Source organism: Polyodon spathula, chromosome 12 (genome assembly GCF_017654505.1).
Source record: "Polyodon spathula isolate WHYD16114869_AA chromosome 12, ASM1765450v1, whole genome shotgun sequence".
NCBI lineage: Eukaryota > Metazoa > Chordata > Actinopteri > Acipenseriformes > Polyodontidae > Polyodon > Polyodon spathula.
In genome coordinates, this window is record NC_054545.1 from 20,132,368 (window position 1) to 20,155,107 (window position 22,740).

Consider the following 22,740-nt stretch of genomic DNA (forward strand, 5'->3'; position numbering starts at 1 on the left):
AAAACGCAGAACTTCTTCTTCTGCAGCCATTCCTTTTTTGATCTGCTGGTATGTTTAGTATCATTATCTTGCTACATGACCCACTATCAGTTCAGCGTCAGCTCACAGATGGATGTCCTGAAATTCTCCTCTAGAATCTTCTGATACAATATAGAATTCATGGTTGGGCCAATGATGGCAAGCTGTCCAGGTTCTGAGGCAGCAAAGCAGCCCCAAAACATCACACTCCCACCACCATGCTTGACGGTTGGGATGAGGTTCTTCTGTTCAAACGTAGGGTTTGTTTTTTTCAAACCATAACATTTCTCATTGAGGCCAAAAAGTTCTACCTTTGACTCATCTGTCAAGAGAACATTGCTCCAGAAGTCTTGTGGATCATCTATGTGCTCTTAGGCGAACGACAGGCAGCAATGTTCTTTTTAAATGAGCAGTGGTTTCCTTCTGGCTATCCTTCCATGAACACCATTCTTGTTCAGTCTTTTTCTGATAGCTGAGTCATCAACACTCAAATTAGCCAAGGAGAGAATGGCCTGCAGATCCTTGGTCTTACTCTGGGGTTCTTTGTGACTTCTTTGATGATTTTCTGGTTTGTTCTTGGAGAGGTTTTGGAAGGACAACCACTCCTGCGTAGAATGACTGTGGTCTTGAACTTTCTCCATTTGTAGACTGACAGTGGATTGGTGGAGCCCCAAATCCTTAGAAATGGTTTTGTAAGCCTTTCTAGACTGATGAGCATCAATAACTGTTTTTCTGAGGTCCTCAGAGACACGTGACATGTTTCCACACACCTGTATGGTGAAGACCAAACTCACAAAGTTTCTAATCTTTATATAGGATGGGGTCTCCCAAACTCAAACCTGAAACTCCACCTAATTATTGAAACACCTGGTTCTAATTATCCCTTAATTGAGCTGATAAAACCAGGGGTTCACTTACTTTTTCACATACCCTGAATCTTAAATACTCATTGTTTGTCTAATTCATACATCATTTTGTTTCAAAAGATATGGAATTGGTTAATATAAATCCTATTGGATATTTAAGAAAAGACTGGGTTTAATTCAAGAAGGCTATCATGATAAAACTACGGCATTTCCACAATTATCATTGGGGTTCACAAACTTTCTCGGCACTGTATATGATTGCAACAGAAAGACAATGATTCTTGGTGGTAAATCTCCCTCCCGACTAATGAGGGCACTAAGTAACAGGAACAGAATACTCTGATATTGCTGCTGATATTGCTGATATTGCTGCTCTAAAAAAGATATTGCTGCTCTAGAAAGTGCAAAGAAGAGCGACCAGAATTATTCCGGGCTTAAAAGGCATGTCATATGCAGACAGGCTAAAAGAATTGAATCTGTTCAGTCTTGAACAAAGAAGACTACGTGGCGACCTAATTCAAGCATTCAAAATTCTAAAAGGTATTGACAGTGTCGACGCAAGGGACTTTTTCAGCCTGAAAAAAGAAACAAGGACCAGGGGTCACAAATGGAGTTTAGAAAAAGGGGCATTCAGAACAGAAAATAGGAGACACTTTTTTACACAGAGAATTGTGAGGGTCTGGAATCAACTCCCCAGTAATGTTGTTGAAGCTGACACCCTGGGATCCTTCAAGAAGCTGCTTGATGAGATTTTGGGATCAATAAGCTACTAACAACCAAACGAGCAAGATGGGCCGAATGGCCTCCTCTCGTTTGTAAACTTTCTTATGTTCTTATGACTACTTGACCTGACACTTCATTCCTAGGGTTAAAAGGGGTCATGAGTGAAGGTATAAATAGCGGTCGAAGCAATGTTATCTGTTCCTTCGCTTTGGTTGGTTTTAAGTAACCTGGAAGGACCTGTATTGTTGTTGGATCATGTTTGTTTTGTTTTGTCTATTTGTTACGTGTTATCACTAGACAGCTAACACATTCCGGAGCTGTCGCCAGGGGCCAGCACAAACCCGGAACAGCACTGCACTTGTATCACAAATAACTGTATTTGCACCACTAGCACTAATTCACCCACTAACAGACTTGTGTGTGTGTTTTTTTTGGGGGGGGGTTTGGATGTATAATAAGGATTATTATTTGCGTGGCAACACAGGGATTATAAATTAAGTAATACACGCCGCTATATTACTCACCTCCATTATTATTTAATGTTTATTTTGCCGTCAGGCACTGGACTTACAAATAAAACAAACCTTTTCACCTGGATTACAATATTCTGTCTGTTCTTTAAATCACCTGCACACTATCAACCACTTTGTCACAGAGATGTTTAGAGCCCTGTATGACAATGAGATAGGATGAATGTATACGGTGTATTGTATAGGGTGCATGTCATGTTAATAAATGAGGGGCCAAAACCAAAACTGCCCAGAAATAATTCCATTTCAAGCGATCAAACATAAAGAGAGCGTTGTCCAAGAGACCGATTGATGGGGCGGAGTCAAACATATGTAAAAGCCGGCGCATGTTGTCAGATGCAAGCTTGCCCTTCATAAAATCTGTCTGGTCAGAATGAATTTAATCACCTATGTAGAATTCTAGTCTTTTGGTCAGTACCTTTGCAAATCATTTTAAATCTGCATTCAAGAGCAAAAGGGGCCTATACCTGGAACATTCAACCTTTTTAATAAGCAATGAAATTTCTGATCTCTGTGAAAGGAACAGGTTTGTATGGAATAATTCATAGAATTTAAACTTAATAGACCAACCATATACCAGACTGTCAAAAGAAGTTCAGGCGAAATGCCACCTTATCCTGGAGACGTGTAAAGAACAAGCTGCAGTTTTCAATTCCACCAAAGTGAGAGGCACATCCAAGTGCTCAGCCTGGTCAGCGGAGAGGTTAGGCAAATCCAGTGGGATTCAAGAAATCCCTAATTTTAATAAAATCAGCAGCAGCTTCAGATTTGTAAAGTTGAAAATAAAAACTTTTAAAAGACTTTATTAATTTCAAAGGGTTGCAAGAGCAGAGTACCATTGCAGTCCTTAATTTAAGCCAGACGTTCAGGTTGTTTAAGTCTTAAAGCCAAGAGCCTGCTAGGTCGTTCAACATGTTCACAGTACAGTTGTCTGGTCTTATGAAGCAAAAATTCTGCTTTGGTCTTTGTCACGATTTTAAATTCTGCTTTTAAAAGCAGCAAGTTGTCTGGCTCTACTTTCCAGAAAATTACATTTTTGCAATGTTTCCAGCTGTAGTATTCAAGCCTCTAATTGGGAAATCTGCTTTTTCTGAGTTTTACTTAGGTTGGATGCAAATGAAGTATAACTACCACTGATAAAACACTTGGTGACTTCTCATAACAAATGGGGATTACTATCCGGTTCGGCATTTAATTCTAAAAAGTTTTTAAAATCATCAGACAGCTACTTTAAGAACTCTTTGTTCTGGAGTTAAAACACCCCTCCTTGGCACAGGCTGCTCCAGGGGCAAAAATAAATTAATATAAGACTGGGGCATGGGCCGAAATCAGGATCGGCAATACAGTGCTGTGAAAAAGGATTTGCCCCATCTGATTTTCTGCATTTTTGCCCATTTTTCACATTGAATTTGGTCAGATCTTTTTGTGGGTTGTAGCAGTATTTAAATGGAGTCTGAGAGAAAAAATGACACCAAAGTCTGGCACTTCTTTCATTTGTTTGGTGTACAAGGTAATCAAACATGCAATCTTCAGGTGTGAAAAAGTTATTGACCCCCCCCCAGTTAACTCAACCCAATTAAAGGGATAATTAGGGTCAGCTGTTTGAATACTTTGGTTAACAATCAGGCCTGATTTGGGCCAGCCCTGCCCAATATAAACCTGACTAACTTTGGCCCTTACCATCATAGTGAAGTTGTCAGCATACAGGTTCTAGAGGCACATCATGCCACGATCAAAAGAATTTCCTGAAGACCTACGGAAAAATGATGTTGATGCTTATCAGTCTGGAAAGGATTACAAAGCCATTTCTAAGGCTCTGGGGCGCCATCAAACCACAGAGCCATATTGTCCAAATGGAGAAAGTTTGGGACAGTAGTGAATCTTTCCAGGAGTGGCCGTCTTGCCAAAATCTCTCCAAGAGCAAGGCGTAAAATAGTCCAGGAAGTCACAAAGAACCCTAGAACAACATCCAGGGATCTGGAGGCCTCTCTCACCTCGGCTAAGTCAGTGTTCATGACTCCACCATCAGAAAAAATGTGATTCATGGCAGAGTAGCAAGGCGGAAACCACTGCTCACTAAGAAAAACATGAATGCTTGTCTCAAGTTTGCCAAAAACATCTGGATGATCCTCAAGAGTTCTGGAACAATGTTCTATGGACAGATGAGTCAAAAGTGGAACTTTTTGGACAACATGGGCCCCGTTATGTCTGGCGAAAACAAAACACTGCATTCCACAGTAAGAACCTCATACCAACGGTCAAGCATGGTGGTGGTAGTGTCATAATTTGGGGATGCTTTGCTGTATCAGGACCTGGACGACTTGCCACCATTGAAGGAACCGTGAATTCTGCTCTGTATCAGAGAATTCTATAGGAGAATGTCATGCCATCCGTCCGTGAGCTGCAGCTGACGTGAAGCTGGGTCATGCAGCAAGACAATGATCCGAAACACACAAGCAAGTCTACATCAGAATGGTTGAAGAACAAGAAATTTAAAGTTTTGGAATGGCCTAGTCAAAGTCCAAAGTCCAGACCTAAACCCCACTGAGATGTTGTGGCAAAAAACCTACAAATGTCACTGAGTTGAAGCAGTTCTGCACGAAGGAGTGGGTCAAAATTCCTCCCCGGCGCTGTGAGAGACTGATCAATAACTACAGGAAGCATTTGGTTGCAGTTATTGCTGCTAAAGGTGGCGTAACCAGTTATTGAGTCAAGGGGACAATTACTTTTTCACACTAGGGCATTGGGAGTTGCATAACTTTCTTTAATAAATAAATGAAATAAGTTTCAAAATGTTGTGTTATTTGTTCACTCATAGTCCCTTTTATCTAATATTATATTTTGGTTGAAGATCTGAAAACATTCAGGGTAAAAAATATGCAAAAATGCAGAAAAAACAGAGGGGGGGGGCAAATCCTTTTTCACGGTACTGTATGTAGATAGAGATAAACTGCAAGATACTTGGCAAGATAAATATAATTAATGCAAGAGTATGTCTTGTGACGATGAGAAAAAAATAAATCTTTAACATCCCATGCACTTAAATCAGTCTGGAAGAAGGCGAGAACGTATTGACCCGGAAGGGAAACGACGTGGCAGCCGGAGATTGGGGAGGCGGTTGCATTCATTTACCAAGGGGTCATGTGTGACAGCATAAAAGGGGACAGAGAATCATAATCTGTTCCTTCGCACTGGTTTATATGGAGAGAACTGAGAAGGACTGTGAGAGAACCTGTGATAAATATTGTGAAACAGTATTGTGAGTATGTTTTGTTTGTTTTGCTGTGAGTGGAGTGGAAGCGACAGCGAGTGGGAGAAGTACAGGCGTGGAAAAGTACAGAGCAGTTTCGAAGCAGAAAGGAGAAATTGCATCTTGAATTGCTTTAATCAGAAAACAGAGGACATTGGGGAAACACAGCAGCAGCTCAAAGTCAAACAGCCGCGTGTGTTTTTCTGATAACAAACAAGCTGAAACTCGGAGCAGCTGATTCAAATTCAGCGCCGTTTTGAGACACGGGCGAGGGGAGGAGCCGACAGCACAGCAGAACAAAGCAGTTAAACGAGGCAGTCTTCCCAGCGACAGCGAGTGGAAGCGACAGCGAGTGGGAGAAGTACAGGCGTGGAAAAGTACAGAGCAGTTTCGAAGCAGTTTGAAAGCTGGATGACAGCTGCAGAAGAAACTAAACTTCAAAAAAAAAAACCTCAACATGGTCTTCAAGCCAGTAATCTGTGACACCTGCTTGATGTGGGAAATCCGAGAAAACCCAGCGGAGCTAAACCAAGTGTGCGTAAAGTGCCGCGCGATCCAGGATTTGCATAAACTAGTAAGTATGCTAGAAATGGAGCTGGAAGAAGTGAGACAGCAACAGGATCTTGAGGAACTGGCACACCCACAATTCATGGAAGTCTGCATCACCCCTAACAGACTGAAAGCCACCAGGGAGATAGAAGGTCAGAACAGCTGGGTTCAGGTAGGCAGAAGCAGGGAAAAAAAGAAACTTCGTCAAACACCACCACCAGAAATCAAAACAACCAACAGATTTGAGTCACTTCAGAATTGTGATGAGCAGAACCAACAACAAGAGAATGAAAGGAACAACATCCAGGACCCTATTGACAGTGGTGACCAGACAGCAAAAAGAAGGGAGGTCATGATTGTTGGGGACTCCATATTGAGAAACACAGCAAGTTCAGTTCGCAGTTTGGACCCCCTTACTACAACAGTGTGCTGCCTTCCGGGAGCCTCGGTCAAGCACATCACTGAGAACGTGGACAGGCTCCTAGAACGAACAGGAGACGACCCGGTAGTAGTCGTCCACATCGGTACAAACAACATTGGAAGAGACAGACCAAAATCCCTGCAAAATAAATTCAGAGAGCTAGGAAGGAAATTAAAAGAGAAAACCAAAACTGTGGTATTTTCTGGTATACTACCCGCACCTTGCAAAGGACCATATGGACAGCTGGAAATAATTAATCAAAACGAATGGCTGAAGACGTGGTGCACACGGGAAGGCTTCACCTATCTTGATCATTGGACCACATTCTACAACGAGGACTATCTGTATAGACGGGATGGACTGCATTTAAATAACAAGGGAACTAGTCTACTCGGAGAAAAGATCCTCGAGCAGGTTCGGAAGCATTTAAACTAGAAAGGAAGGGGGGAGAAATCAACAAAAAAAACAGAAGGGAGACCGCATCAAAACAAGAACAACAACTCAGGTAAGACAACCATTAAATGTATTTATCTAAATGCTAGAAGTATCAGAAACAAAATTCTAGAACTTGAAGCTACTGCACTAACAAGTAACTATGATGTGATAGGTGTTACAGAAACGTGGTTATCTGAGAGTGATGGGGACGAATATAATATTTGTGGGTATACACTGTATAGGAAAGACAGGCAGGACAGAAGAGGAGGAGGGGTAGCGCTATACATAAGAAACAGTCTTGAAGCCCAGGTGTTAAACCTGGACAAAGAAAATAAAACCGAATCAATATGGGTCAGAATAACAGACAAAAATTCAAAGGGCATAATAATAGGAGCATGCTATAGACCGCCAGATTCAGACGGTGAGCACAATAATCTGTTATACAATGACATTAGAAATGTGTGTAGCAAAGGAGAAGCCATACTAATGGGGGATTTCAACTTCCCCCAAATAAAATGGGAAAACCCGGTGGGTAGCGCGAAGGATGAAATAGAAATGGTGGAAATGACAAATGACTGCTTCCTAACACAATTTGTGAAGGCACCGACTAGAGGGGAGGCATGCCTTGATTTAGTCTTTTCAAATAACGAAGATAGAATAACTAAAACAGAGGTCAGAGAACCACTGGCAAACTCAGACCACAACATGGTCTCATTTGAAGTGTTTTTTAAATCCCCAAAAGTAAAGACTAAAGCTAAGGTTTACAATTTTAGAAAAGCAAACTATGAAGGCATGAAACAGAGACTAACAGAAGTAGATTGGAGTAAAATAGAGAAAACACCCACAGAAGAAGGATGGTTGTTCTTCAAAAATGTAGTACTAGAGGCGCAAAACAATTACATCCCTAAAGTAGACAAATCTAAATGTAAAACTAAATTGCCAAAATGGTTTAATAGATCAATTAAAAAAAATATTCAGCGAAAAAAGGCACTTTACAGAGCATTAAAAAAGGACCAAAAAGAAAGTACGCAGAAAGAGTACACGGAACTGCAAACGCAAGTCAAAAAGGAAGTTAGAAAGGCCAAGAGAGAAATAGAAATGAACATTGCTAAGGGAGCTAAAACCAATTCCAAAATGTTTTTCCAATATTACAACAGCAAGAGAACATTCAAAGAGGAGATTAAATGTTTAAGAGATACAAATGGCAAAATCGTAGAGGAAGAAAAAAAAATAGCAAATATGTTAAATGATTACTTTTCACAAGTTTTTACAAAGGAAGATACTGACAACATGCCCCACATGTCATCCAGTTCCTATCCAGTTTTAAATAACTTTAGCATAACTGAGGCAGAAGTGTTAAAGGGACTAGGAGCTCTTAAAATAAACAAATCCCCTGGGCCGGATGAGATCCTCCCAGTAGTACTCAAAGAAATGAAAGAAGTAATTTACAAACCGCTAACCAAGATCATGCAGCAGTCTCTTGACACAGGGGTGGTACCGACAGACTGGAAAATTGCAAACGTAATACCGATCCACAAAAAGGGAAACAAAACTGAACCAGGTAACTACAGACCAGTAAGCCTGACTTCTATTATATGCAAACTTATGGAAACTATAATAAGATCCAAAATGGAAAATTACCTATATGGTAACAGGGTACTGGGAGACAGTCAACATGGTTTTAGGAAAGGGAGATCGTGTCTAACTAACTTGCTTGATTTTTTTGAGGATGCAACATCGATAATGGATAATTGCAAAGCATATGACATGGTTTATTTAGATTTCCAGAAAGCTTTTGACAAAGTCCCGCACAAAAGATTAATTCTCAAACTGAACGCAGTTGGGATTCAAGGAAACACATGTACATGGATTAGGGAGTGGTTAACATGTAGAAAACAGAAAGTACTGATTAGAGGAAAAACCTCAGAATGGAGTGTGGTAACCAGCGGTGTACCACAGGGATCAGTATTAGGTCCTCTGCTATTCCTAATCTACATTAATGATTTAGATTCTGGTATAGTAAGCAAACTTGTTAAATTTGCAGACGACACAAAAGTAGGAGGAGTGGCAAACACTGTTGCAGCAGCAAAGGTCATTCAAAATGATCTAGACAAGATTCAGAACTGGGCAGACACATGGCAAATGACATTTAATAGAGAAAAGTGTAAGGTACTGCACGCAGGAAATAAAAATGTACATTATAAATATCATATGGGAGATATTGAAATTGGAGAAGGAATCTATGAAAAAGACCTAGGAGTTTTTGTTGACTCAGAAATGTCTTCATCTAGGCAATGTGGGGAAGCTATAAAAAAGGCTAACAAGATGCTCGGATACATTGTGAAAAGTGTTGAATTTAAATCAAGGGAAGTAATGTTAAAACTGTACAATGCACTAGTAAGACCTCATCTTGAATATTGTGTGCAGTTCTGGTCACCTCGCTATAAAAAAGATATTGCTGCTCTAGAAAGAGTGCAAAGAAGAGCGACCAGAATTATTCCGGGCTTAAAAGGCATGTCATATGCAGACAGGCTAAAAGAATTGAATCTGTTCAGTCTTGAACAAAGAAGACTACGTGGCGACCTAATTCAAGCATTCAAAATTCTAAAAGGTATTGACAGTGTCGACCCAAGGGACTTTTTCAGCCTGAAAAAAGAAACAAGGACCAGGGGTCACAAATGGTGTTTAGAAAAAGGGGCATTCAGAACAGAAAATAGGAGACACTTTTTTACACAGAGAATTGTGAGGGTCTGGAATCAACTCCCCAGTAATGTTGTTGAAGCTGACACCCTGGGATCCTTCAAGAAGCTGCTTGATGAGATTTTGGGATCAATAAGCTACTAACAACCAAACGAGCAAGATGGGCCGAATGGCCTCCTCTCGTTTGTAAACTTTCTTATGTTCTTATGTTCTTATGGTCTTATCTTGTTTGTAACATTAGATGGCTAACACAATTCCGGAGCAGTTGCAGAGGACCAGCACTAAAACCGGAACAGCACTGCACTACTGTCACAAAAATAAACTATATCACCCACCACAAGCACTACTGCACTCACCCTGGACTGGTGATCGTGTATGTATAACTCTGGGGCAGATACGTGTGGTTTATTATTGGTTGGGTCTGCAAAACCCGTTATTGTTTATTGTTATTGTTACTGGTCAACAGACCTGCATATACAGAATAAAAGACCCTTTTCCAAACTGGATTAAGTCTCTGTTTCATTACCACACAGCATCACCCTTGCAACTGCATCCACTCAGCCACTTTGTCACAATCCGAAACAAAGCCCTTGGCGTCCTGGGGGGTACTGTAGACACTGGATTGGGCATTGTGTACAATTGTAAGCTTTGTTGGAGTATAAGAGAAAGCTCTGAATACCCAGAGCTCTGGATAGCCATGTGAAACTGGAAGAATCAGGGAACAGCAGCAGTTTGGACTGACCCTGTGATATTTGAGTGCCGGACTGCCTGTATGCTTTCAGGATAGCTTGTCTGTCTTTGTACAGAAGACATTTAAATATCAGTGAGCACGGCTTGTTTTCTTGGACAATGGATCCATTATAAATGCAATGGACCCTTTCTATCTCGATTGCACCTTTGAAAGGCAGGTTGGAAAGCCATACTGACAGACTGCGCTGAAGATAAGAAGTTGAATCATTGCCCTCCCCTCCCTCAGAAAGAGACAAGACAAAGTTTAGAACAACAATTGCGGCCTTCCAATTCTGATGGACCTGTAGTACAGAAATACCAGCAGTTGCATCTTTAAACCTTTGTGGTCCTATGTCAGACCAGGTCTGACATTACAATTTTCCATTTCCAGTCCAATGTCGGACCCTGTCCGACATCATCAAAAAGACGTAAAGCATAGGTCTCTAGTCATTTCTCAGGAAAAAGCAGTAAAACCTTTAAAATGAACGAGTGAGACCGATAGGAGCCGAATGAAGCCGAAAAAAGGGCATATCTGATAGCCTCATGCACAACAGAGGTAACACAGACATAAACAAAGGAGAAAGCTGCTTCTGCATCCAGCGCTCAAAGAATATCACAGATATTTAGAAAGCTTATCGAGATGTTATAGTAATAAAATAATGACTGATCGCATTATTAAAGAGTTTGGTGACAAAACGAGTGATCAGGAGAGGATTTATCAGTATGCACGTCTATAAAGAGGTATGTGAAAAATACAGCGAACAAGGGGTGGGGCTTGGCTGCAGATGCAGTACTGAGTGTCCTTTTGAAATACCGGGCCTTTTAAACCGGTTTTACTCTGAAAAAATATTCCAAAAAGCATGTGTAAAATAAACAGCAAGTGTGAAAATAAACTGGACCTGATGTGCCTGACAAGCGCTGAATAAATGGACAGCAAAGGGCCTTTCTAAGTCATAAACCACAATATTAACCCAGCCACACATGATTTTTTCCACTCAGTGTCGCAACTTCTTATGAATATGACAGTAAAAGTAAGAAATCACGGAATCAGTGTCAGACAATGAAATTGAGGTGAAAGGAGGTTCTATGACTGAAGTTGCTTCTGAAACACACTGTAGGTGGAAAAGTATAGAGCAGTTTAGAAGCAGCTTGAAAGCAGGTTGACGGCTGCAGAAGAAAATAAACGTAAAAAAAAAAAAAAAAAATCAACATGGTCTTCAAGCCAGCAATCTGTGAAACCTGCATGATGTGGGAAATCCAAGAAAACCCAGCAGAGCTAAAACAAGTGTGCGTAAAGTGCCGCGCGATCCAGGACTTGCATAAGCTGGATGAAATGAGACAGCAACAGGATATTGAGGAGCTGGCACACCCACAATTCATGGAAGTCTGCATCACCCCTAACAGAATGAAAGCCACTAGGGAGATAGAAGGTCAGAACAGCTGGGTTCAGGTAGGCAGAAGCAGGAAGAAAAAGAAACTTCGTCAAACACAACCACCAGAAATCAAAACAACCAACAAATTTGAGTCATTTCAAAATTCTGATGAGCAAAACCAACAACGAGAGCAAAAGGAACAACATCCAGGACACTATTGACAGTGGTGACCAGACAGCAAAAAGAAGGGAGGTCATGATTGTTGGGGACTCCATATTGAGAAACACAGCAAGTTCAATTCGCAGTTTGGACCCCCTTACTACAACAGCGTGCTGCCTTCCGGGAGCCTCGGTCAAGCACATCACTGAGAACGTGGACAGGCTCCTAGAACGAACAGGAGATGACCCGGTAGTAGTCGTCCACATCGGTACAAACAACATTGGAAGAGACAGACCAAAATCCCTGCAAAACAAATTCAGAGAGGCAGGAAGGAAATTAAAAGAGAAAACCAAAACTGTGGTATTTTCTGGTATACTACCGGCACCTTGCAAAGGACCATATGGACAGCTGGAAATAATTAATCAAAACGCATGGCTGAAGACGTGGTGCACATGGGAAGGCTTCACCTATCTTGATCATTGGACCACATTCTACAACGAGGACTATCTATATAGACGGGACGGACTGCACTTAAATAACAAGGGAACCAGTCTACTTGGAGAAAAGATCCTCGAACAGGTTCAGAAGCATTTAAACTAGAAAGGGGAGAAATCAACAAAAAAACAGAAGGGAGACCGCATCAAAACAAGGGCAACAACTCAGGTAAGACAACCATTAAATGTATTTATCTAAATGCTAGAAGTATCAGAAACAAAATTCTAGAACTTGAAGCTACTGCACTAACAAGTAACTATGATGTGATAGGTGTTACTGAAACTTGGTTGTGTGAGAGTGATGGGGATGAATATAATATTTGCGGGTATACAATGTATAGGACCTATATGGACAAAGAAAACAAAGCCGAATCAATATGGGTCAGAATAATGGACAAAAATTCAAATGGCATAATAACAGGAGCATGCCATAGACCGCCAGATTCAGATGGTGAGCAAAATAATCTGTTATACAATGACATTAGAAATGCGTGTAGCAAAGGAGAAGCCATACTAATGGGGGATTTCAACTTCCCCCATATAAAATGGGAAAACCCGGTGGGTAGCACGAAGGATGAAATTGAAATGGTGGAAATGACAAATGACTGCTTCCTAACACAATTTGTCAAGGCACCGACTAGAGGGGAGGCATGCCTTGATTTAGTCTTTTCAAATAGCGAAGATAGAATAACTAAAACAGAGGTCAGAGAACCACAGGCAAACTCAGACCACAACATGGTCTCATTTGAAGTGTTTTTTAAATCCCCAAAAGTAATGACTAAAGCTAAGGTTTACAATTTTAGAAAAGCAAACTATGAAGGTATGAAACAGAGACTAACAGAAGTAGATTGGAGTAAAACAGAGACAATTACATCCCTAAAGTAGACAAATCTAAATGTAAAACTAAATTGCCAAAATGGTTTAATAGATCAATTAAAAAAAATATTCCACGAAAAAAGGCACTTTACAGAGCATTAAAAAGGGACCAAAAAGAAAGAAAGATCATGCAGCAGTCTCTTGACACAGGGGTGGTACCAACAGACTGGAAAATTGCAAACGTAATGCCGATCCACAAAAAGGGAAACAAAATTGAACCAGGTAACTACAGACCAGTAAGCCTGACTTCTATTATATGCAAACTTATAGAAACTATAACAAGATCCAAAATGGAAAATTACCTATATGGTAACAGGGTACTGGGAGACAGTCAACATGGTTTTAGGAAAGGGAGATCATGTCTAACTAACTTGCTTGAGTTTTTTGAGGATGCAACATCCATAATGGATAATTGCAAAGCATATGACATGGTTTATTTAGATTTCCAGAAAGCTTTTGACAAAGTCCCGCACAAAAGATTAATTCTCAAACTGAACGCAGTTGGGATTCAAGGAAACACATGGACATGGATTAGGGAGTGGTTAACATGTAGAAAACAGAAAGTACTGATTAGAGGAGAAACCTCAGAATGGAGTGTGGTAACCAGTGGTGTACCATAGGGATCAGTATTAGGTCCTCTGCTATTCCTAATCTACATTAATGATTTAGATTCTGGTATAGTAAGCAAACTTGTTAAATTTGCAGACAACACAAAAATAGGAGGAGTGGCAAACACTGCTGCAGCAGCAAAGGTCATTCAAAATGATCTAGACAAGATTCAGAACTGGGCAGACACATGGCAAATGACATTTAATAGAGAAAAGTGTAAGGTACTGCACGCAGGAAATAAAAATGTACATTATAAATATCATATGGGAGATACTGAAATTGGAGAAGGAATCTATGAAAAAGACCTAGGAGTTTTTGTTGACTCAGAAATGTCTTCATCTAGACAATGTGGGGAAGCTATAAAAAAGGCTAACAAGATGCTCGTATACATTGTGAAAAGTGTTGAATTTAAATCAAGGGAAGTAATGTTAAAACTGTACAATGCACTAGTAAGACCTCATCTTGAATCCTGTGTTCAGTTCTGGTCACCTCGCTATAAAAAAGATATTGCTGCTCTGAGACCAGAATTATTCCGGGCTTAAAAGGCATGTCATATGCAGACAGGCTAAAAGAATTGAATCTGTTCAGTCTTGAACAAAGAAGACTATGCGGCAACCTAATTCAAGCACTAAAAATTCCCAAAGGTATTGACAATGTCGACCCAAGGGACTTTTTTGACCTGAAAAAAGAAACAAGGACCAGAGGTCACAAATGGAGATTAGACAAAGGGGCATTCAGAACAGAAAATAGGAGGCACTCTTTTACACAGAGAATTGTGAGGGTCTGGAATCAACTCCCCAGTAATGTTGTTGAAGCTGACACTCTGGGATCCTTCAAGAAGCTGCTTGATGAGATTCTGGGATCAATAAGCTACTAACAACCAAATGAGCAAGATGGGCCGAATGGCCTCCTCTCATTTGTAAACTTTCTTATGTTCTTATGTAGCAAGTTAGGGGACCACAAGAGGACGCCAGCAACACACTCTTATTTAAAAGCACAGCAAATTCAGCACCACGAACAGCAACAACAGCACAGTAGCACACCAGACTGCAACCAAGCCTGTGTCAAACACTAAATACACACAGCCCCATGCATTAGTCCGCAGACAATAGTGTATAATGCCAGGTAGGGCAATACTTGGACAGAGTATCAGTGTGCAGTTAAAGTGACATGAAATAAATAAACCCATATAAATAAAGCAAACTCAACTGCCCAGTTTACACATTTACTACAACACTTCAATATTAAAAACAGTAATTTATTAGACATTTTCGTCTCAAAGTAAACATTAGGGGAAAAAAAAAATCAAATATATAGATTTCTTTTGAATGCTGTCGCCAAACAATGAATTTATGGATATAATTACGTCAATTTCTTCTAGCACATGGCACTGGGGCCATTGCACACAAATACAAGCCATGAAAAGTAATAAAATTACCTACCGTAATCTGTGGATATTTTGGATGTCGTTGAACATTGGACAGATGAAAAAAAATGTTATTTTTTGCAATAAAACACTATGTTTTGCTTTTTAAATATAAACAAACTATAAACAATTTAAAAGCCCTGGTTCTTAGCTTTCTAATGAGCAGTTTAGTTTTATTCTATTCTTGGGTTTACCTACTTTTTTTGTATGATTTGTGCGAGCAGTGAAAATGACTATCCAAACGTCATGGTCAAGCTTTCATCTGTACTGCCCAGCCTGAAGCTTGCAGGCAGATCTGCTCTGTATTGTCAGAATCTGCACAAATCACTGATTTGGGGACATATTGTTTTTAATCTGTAGCCCTTTCCATGCCTAAGAAATTGACCTGTCCAAGTAGTGCGACTTGTTTGGGCCTAACAGGGCGAGTAGCTCTGTTCAGTTATTTTTAGAACGGAGTCTCCCCCTCCGCCCCTGTTATTTTGCGTTTTGTACTATGATTTATTTGTTTATATATATGACGGCATAGTCATGTGTTTTGTTTTGAAAATGTATTTATTGTAAATGACGGCGGTACCGTATGTTTTGTTTTTGTATTTTGTTGCAGTGTGGATTGGCTTCATCCATGTTAATAACTAAACCTTGTGCAGAGGGTGGCCATTTCCAGAATTAAGGGATTAATTTGTTGCTAATCAGGAGATGGTCACCTGTATAAAAAACTGCAGCTCTCTGCACTCCAGGTGGGTGTGTTCAGACTAGGAATGAGAGCGAGAGAGAAATTTAAAATTTAAAGAATATTTAAGGATCAGTGAAGGCAGTTGCCCAGCCTGACTTTAGTTTTAGTTATTATTTTGTGTTTGTGACTTGTTCTTGTTTGAATGTTTTATTTTCTGTGCTCTGTGAGCCCTGTTTTTGTCTAACTATTTACTTTATTTTTGTTCTTTAATAAACGCAGGCACAGCGCTTCTTTTGCCTGTAGTACCTTGTCTTTGTTATTCTTCTGCATTCTGGCCTGATATCACCACTCTGCCACTTTGGGGTAACTCTGAACAGAAATAGTTCTGCATAAGTACCAAGGATAATAAAATTATTATTATCCTTGATAATACATGTACTAACATTACTATACCACATACTACTTTACCGCATGACATGTGATTTTCATCTCGTCATTGATCATGTGAGGGTGTTAACATTAAATCTCACGATAAGAATTTCAGACTAGGAAATCTTCATAGCTGAAAGGCATTAGATTGCAGAGACTATGAATTGTTATATCAGGGGAGGGGGAAGACATTGCCATTGCACAGGAAAAAATTAATTTATCAAAACATATTGCAGCTAAACATCGCACTGGACTGTCAACTGAAAAACAATACCAATATATAAATAAATAAAATCACTACACATTCTTACCTAGAGTTGCCGTCTTCTGAAGAAACGTGTTATAGATTGTTTTTTTTGTTTCCTCTTTGAGCATGTACTGTACAGAACCATCTGCTAACTCAGGGGTTGCCAGACTTTTCTACCTGAGGCCCACCTGTTTAGCTGCATTAGGCACTGTGGCCCACTATTAGCACACCTTGGGAAAATGTCAAATTAAAAACATTTGATATTTTAAACCTGTAACATTAGAAATAAACCTAATCTAAACTGTCCTTTATTCATATTGTCTAAGATGGAAATCACATAGAATATGTACCGAGTGAAAATCAAAAAAAAAAAAAAAAAAAAGAAATACTAATTTTAGTAAACAAAATAAATTGCAAAAACTAAACAGATGTTTTTATCAAACCTTTAAATTAGGCACCTCCGTGTAAGTGAACATTTTACAAATGCAGTTAATTTTTCTCGGTCATCAAACAAGAAAGAAGTACATATCTCTTTTTATTCCCATTCATAAACACCTGAACAGGAATCACTGTGTAAAACTGTGTTACTAAAACGTCCAGCTGTTACCTCTCACACTGATCTGTCATGCAGAAAACAAAAGAGATACATTACCGTCATGTAACAAGATTTATGAGTTTGATTAATAACTTGATTTAGTTAATATTGAAACATATATCAAAGTACGTAACTAGAGAAACTGACCAATAAGAAGCGAACATGTCCGTGTGGCGTGAAGTTTCAATACCCCGGCTGTCAAATTTGAGATTACAGTAATGTTACGGGAAAAAAAAGGATATATGTTTCTATTCCATCTCAGACACAAAAATAATTAAACTGAATAAGTTAAAAACGAATGTTTCTAGGTTCTGTGGCGGGGTGTCCCTATGCATATTGTTGTGTTTTATGTGGTGTGCATGTATTGGTGCACAGAGGGTGTGTTATGTAGCACGGTGATTTTAAATATATAGCTGTATTTGGGCACAAGGATTGCACAAATTAGTCCTGTGCAGGGATTCAAGTGAATGATTAAGTAGTAATTGAATCCTGGCACAGCTGTATATATAGATGTACAAATCACTCATTCGGGTTGGTGTGTTCAGGGAGAGAATGGGAGAGAGCGTGAGCAGAATGGAAAGGAAAAAAATAAAACAATTTCTACTTGTGCTGGGACTACCAGCACTATATTTGTTTGGGTGTTTTGTTTGTCTATTTATTTTGGCCATTGCGTCTTGTTTGTTCAACCTTTTATTTGTTCATTCATAAGAAACCAGAGCAACAGCGCATTCACTAAACATTCTGTGTCCATGAATTTCCAGCCCAGACGTAACCACCAGCCAGCCTGTTCACATATACTTTAATGAATCTCAAAAAATAAATCAATCAGTGCAAGACCTCACAGGCACCTTGGTAGAGATCTGCTTTTGCGCTTGTAACTGCTGGGCCCTCTGGATACATATTTGATTTGCTTTTTCACATTGTAACCCTTAACTACTGACATTGCACAATACTCACATTGGCTTTGTGTTCAGTACAGCTGATAAAAAGTATTTATTGGTCCACTTGTTGTTGTAATAAAAAAAGTGTGTTCTAGAAAGTTCTAGAAATGTGTTCGAGTTCATCTTTGCCCTTGCCCTATAATAACCCCGTATCTTATAAGACTTGTTTTTGTCACGTTTATATAACTTGTTTTGGTTAGAATGTTCTAGGGAAAGGAATGGTTTATTCAGAGGGCCGAGCCTCGAGGGAGTGATCTGGCCAATTACTCTTTCGCATGCAAAAGCCTAACTTGGTAAGTTATAAAGGACGGGGTTCTCCCCTGCTCTGATGAGAGTCAGCCGTGAGGATTAGCGCGCAGTCCTGCTCGGTAATTTCTTGGAGACAGCTGCTTTCTCTTACCAGGGTCGAAGGGCTCTCCCAATCCGCTTGGAAGGGTAAGAATTAGTACAGTTGCGTCTCATGGATTGTATTGATCTGTGATTAATATAATCTTTGTATGTAACCTTGTTGGGTTGTGTCCCGTTAGGGATATTGTTATTCGCAGTATAGCATCTGTGTATGTAACTGGGTGTGTGTGTGTGTGTGTGTGTGTGTGTGTGTGTGTGTGTGTGTGTGTGTGTGTGTGTGTGTGTGTGTGTGTGTGTGAAATAATAAAGGACCTTTTAAAATTACTCTGTGAAGTAATTGTCTTATTTACTTCCACATCAACTTCCTTTTAAATTTAAAGTAAATAAATTTCACACAACAGTTGTATATACAATTTTCACCATTGTTTGCTCTTTTTGCTAGCTAAAGCTAAGAGCGCAACATATGTATCACTTTATATACATATATAGCAACACGAGTAAAAAAAAAAACAAAAAAAAATCACCCACAGAGTACGCAAAGGGGAGTGCAGTAGAACTGGCTTGCGTGCCCGCCTAGTGACTGAACATGCGCAGTGTGATGCGCGTGCTGCTTTGCCGGATACAAAAATGAAACACGTCTTAATCAAAAATTGATTTACAATGTTGCTGTTTTTATTTGCCATATTTATTTTAGTTAATTTTTATAATTATTGCTGAGTGTCGGTGGGCTAATTGGTTGTCCCTTGCGGGTCGCCAGTTGCAGACCTCTGCAGTACATAATGCAGTCATCTCTGGCTAAAAGAACACCCCTCGGGAAGCCGAAGTACTGTTTAGACGGAGTTAGCCACCAGATGCATTATGAATCAATAAATAAATACATACTTATTACTTGTCATGGTGCACGTACATCAACATATGAAACTAACTGAATAAGTAAAAGCAAAACAACAGGCAAGAGTACGTTAATAAACTAATAAAGTAACAAACAAACTAAAGTTAATAAAACTGAAGCAAACCAACACTGCCAAAAAGCTTTAATCGCTATGTAGTATGAAATTAGCTGGCGGGTGTGTTTCAGTCTATCACAATGGCAGGAGGCACAAATAATAGGAGTTACTTAGTTTATTAACTGTTAAACTAAATTAACACAGCGCCACTACACGTTACAAAATGCAGTAGCAATATACAAAACCTGCAAGTTATTTAACAGAATGGTCAGCGACTCGCCAGATTGGGAAACACCAAATTGTCAACGACTTGTGTACAATCCTGTTTTTTTTTTTTTTTTTTGGAACAATTTCCAACTTTGTGTAGCAAGAGAAACTGCAGCACATTTTGCCGTTTGTTTACATGCTACTTTTCAGTGATGAGGTGCACTCGTGGAAAACAATTACGGGGCTCATGTCCGGTAAAGGCACTCTGGCCAGTGTGCAGGATGCACCCTATAGCTTGGAGGTCACCAGTACGATCCATTGTGAAGGAATCAGCATCAGTCCCAAAAAGGTGTTCTTTCAAGCAAAGCTCCTGTTCCTTTATATGTACTTTTAAATGTCAGACACAAAACTATATAAAAAATATATTAAAAAAAAACTATATAAAGTTTATACAAAACTATATAAAACTGTATAACTGTAAATCTCGAAAAACTACTCACTTCTAAATCTTCTGTAGTCATCTTGTATTACTTTAGTATAAATACATGTTAATTTGGATTCATATGTTGTTTTTTTCTGACTTTATGTGAATGAAAAGACACACATTTGCCCATTTTCCCATTGGAAATAGTGATATTTTGAAATATCACTGTCCTGGTAACAAAAGCAAAGTTTGTGGGGAATAATAGCCATTTTCTATACTTTTGAGGCATAAGCAATTAGGAAATAACACTTACTACCCAGGAACAAAAACTGTGTTACATAGTGTAATTAACTAGTGGCAGCAGTCCTTTCGGGGTTCCTTACTGACAGTGGAAAGTGTGCTGGAATAGAACCCCATCAAGACTGTAGCTTTTCAACTGGCTCTACCGATTCATTTTCATTGAATTACCTGCAATGGTCTTATATGAACTGTGACACTGAAAAACTGCTGCCACTGTACTACTGTACCTGTATTGCATCTATTTAATTGAGGATACGCAAACTATACGAGCTCTAAATAAACGCTGCTGTGTTTATTCATTCAAGTAGTTTACCAGGTGTGCTGTACGCTAAACCGCCTGCTTCAAGGTGGCTATAGACCTCACCGACTCTTACCTTTTCAAGTTTAAAATCAGACGCACTTTGTACAGAGGTAAGCGTTCACTGCCAAGATATGGGCAGAAACAACGAAATAGGCAACAAGATCAACGAAGCACTAAAGTGACTTGCGTATTTATTTATTACCTTTACGCTACGCATTCACTATAATACGCATCCAATGTTATTGTAACGTCCTTGCCAGAACTTCTTACTACATGTTTTAAGTGGTAATTAATTGTTATGTTACACCGAGATAACCATTATTGTACTTACAACAGTGACGGGATTCATAGTGATCAATTAGTGAAAAACGTCTTCATCAAAACAGCAAGAAAAGTTCAACTGGCAGTTTACAGCACAGGTTCTTCTCCAGCGACCAGACCTGTTTTGTGTGAACTACAGAAATGCTGTGAATTAAATCTGCCTTGAAGTGAAGAATAGACTCCATGGTGATTGGTCTAACAGTGAACCAATAGAAACGATGTCATGTACTGTAAATATAGCAATGAATATACAGGCCGTACCTACACGTAGCAAATTAATTTGTCACAATAATTGTATGGAATGTTTAGAAATGTTTGTGCTGTTTTGAATGAGTAATCGTGTATTGTGTTATAGGTAAGCAGGTTGTTTACAAAAACGCCCTGCAGGTAGACAGACGGAATTGTTTTCTCACCAGTAGTACTAGACTGGATACAAACTAAGAGGCTGCAGCTGCGGTGATTCGCTTTATTCAAACAGAGGCCATGTTGGATTTGAAAACCAGACATGTGATGTGGCAGCCACTGATAATTGACCCAGCTGAAGTTAGACACTGATGGATATTTGGATGTGACTGAAACATGAACTTATACATATTCATTATTTAGTGTTTATTGTTTAACTGATTATTTGGTATAGAGCGCTTTCTGAAGCATCATGTATATATGATGTAATATATCAAAAGCAACTGCCCCCCCCCCCCCCCCCCCCACACACACACACACTTTATTGCCATTGCTACCATCACTAAAATGCATTTTTTCATAAAATAATGATATTCAAATTCCTTTCTTAGACTTAACCACATGAAAGTGCACGCCACACAAAATATTGATACCACATTTATTGTCTTTGACCCAGGAAGAGGCCCCCAAAATCACAGGCAAATAACCTGCCCCCTGACAGTAAAAAGGGATGTTTCTTAGACAAACGAGCAGCTATCAGTGGTGGAGGAAGAGGAAGATGGGCCCCAGTGCAGGAACTTATTGTGGACCCCCCTCCACAAATGTTAATTTAACCCTGTGACGGAGAGCGAATGAATCCGAATCAAAAATCTCCCTCTCGACCAGTGAGGGCACTGTACAACAGGAGCTGCGGGCTTCCTACTGAATGGTTGGGCAGTTCATCCTGGGGACAGTCGGGAGCCGGCCATTCAGGAAGAGGGCGGCGTTACGGTACCTGGAGTCATCGCCCTAGTACGGTGAGCGAAGTTTCAGTCATGAATTGGAGGAGACGTGATTGAACTAGCTATCGGAGGGGGCGGGGCTTAGGGTACTTTAGGGGGACGTGACGCCGTAATCGGCTCCTTTGTTGTGGTTAATGGGAGGAGACAAGGACGGAATCTTGAATGAAGTGTGGGTTGATTGAGGAGTATTGTGTTTGTTTTGCCAGACGGCTGATACGAAGCTGGAGCTGCAGCAAGAAGCCCGGACCTGAACGCGCACGAGCACCAGCACTAGCACTCAGAGCACCGCACCTGCACCAGAGCACCCAGTTTGGAGACGTGTTTTTGTGTTCATTATTTCAGGACTGCAACCCCTTTGTTTTGTAGCTGGTAATACCCATTGCTGGGTAGAACCAGCTTTATTATTTTGGGTCCAGTTTTCACTGGCAATACCCATTGCTGGGTAGAGCCAGCTTTATTATTTGAAACCCGGTTTAAAAAGGGCATTAAAAGAAACCTGACTGGTAGACTTTGTGTTTGGCCTTTGTTGGAGCACCTCAACTCACCTATACACCGGAGCACTACAAACCACTTTGCCACAAACCCTTATTTATAAACATCAAACACACCAAATCAAGTGTTCAACACTGAACTGTATTTAACTGTCAGAATGTTAGCATGTATGA

The 22,740-nt window shown here is 39.9% G+C and overlaps 1 protein-coding gene across 2 annotated transcripts in view; it reads right to left on the reverse strand.

Moving 5' to 3' along the window:
• The window catches only part of LOC121323823 (cytosolic phospholipase A2 zeta-like), a 79,643-nt gene extending 58,629 nt beyond the window's left edge, over positions 1 to 21,014 (reverse strand). For both annotated transcript variants that reach the window (XM_041265080.1, XM_041265079.1), the window contains exon 1: positions 20,902 to 21,014. In XM_041265080.1, the coding sequence (XP_041121014.1) occupies positions 20,902 to 20,919 (18 nt within the window). In that variant the 5' untranslated portion in view covers positions 20,920 to 21,014. The remainder of the gene's footprint in view (positions 1 to 20,901) is intronic.
• Positions 21,015 to 22,740: the final 1,726 nt, after the last annotated feature.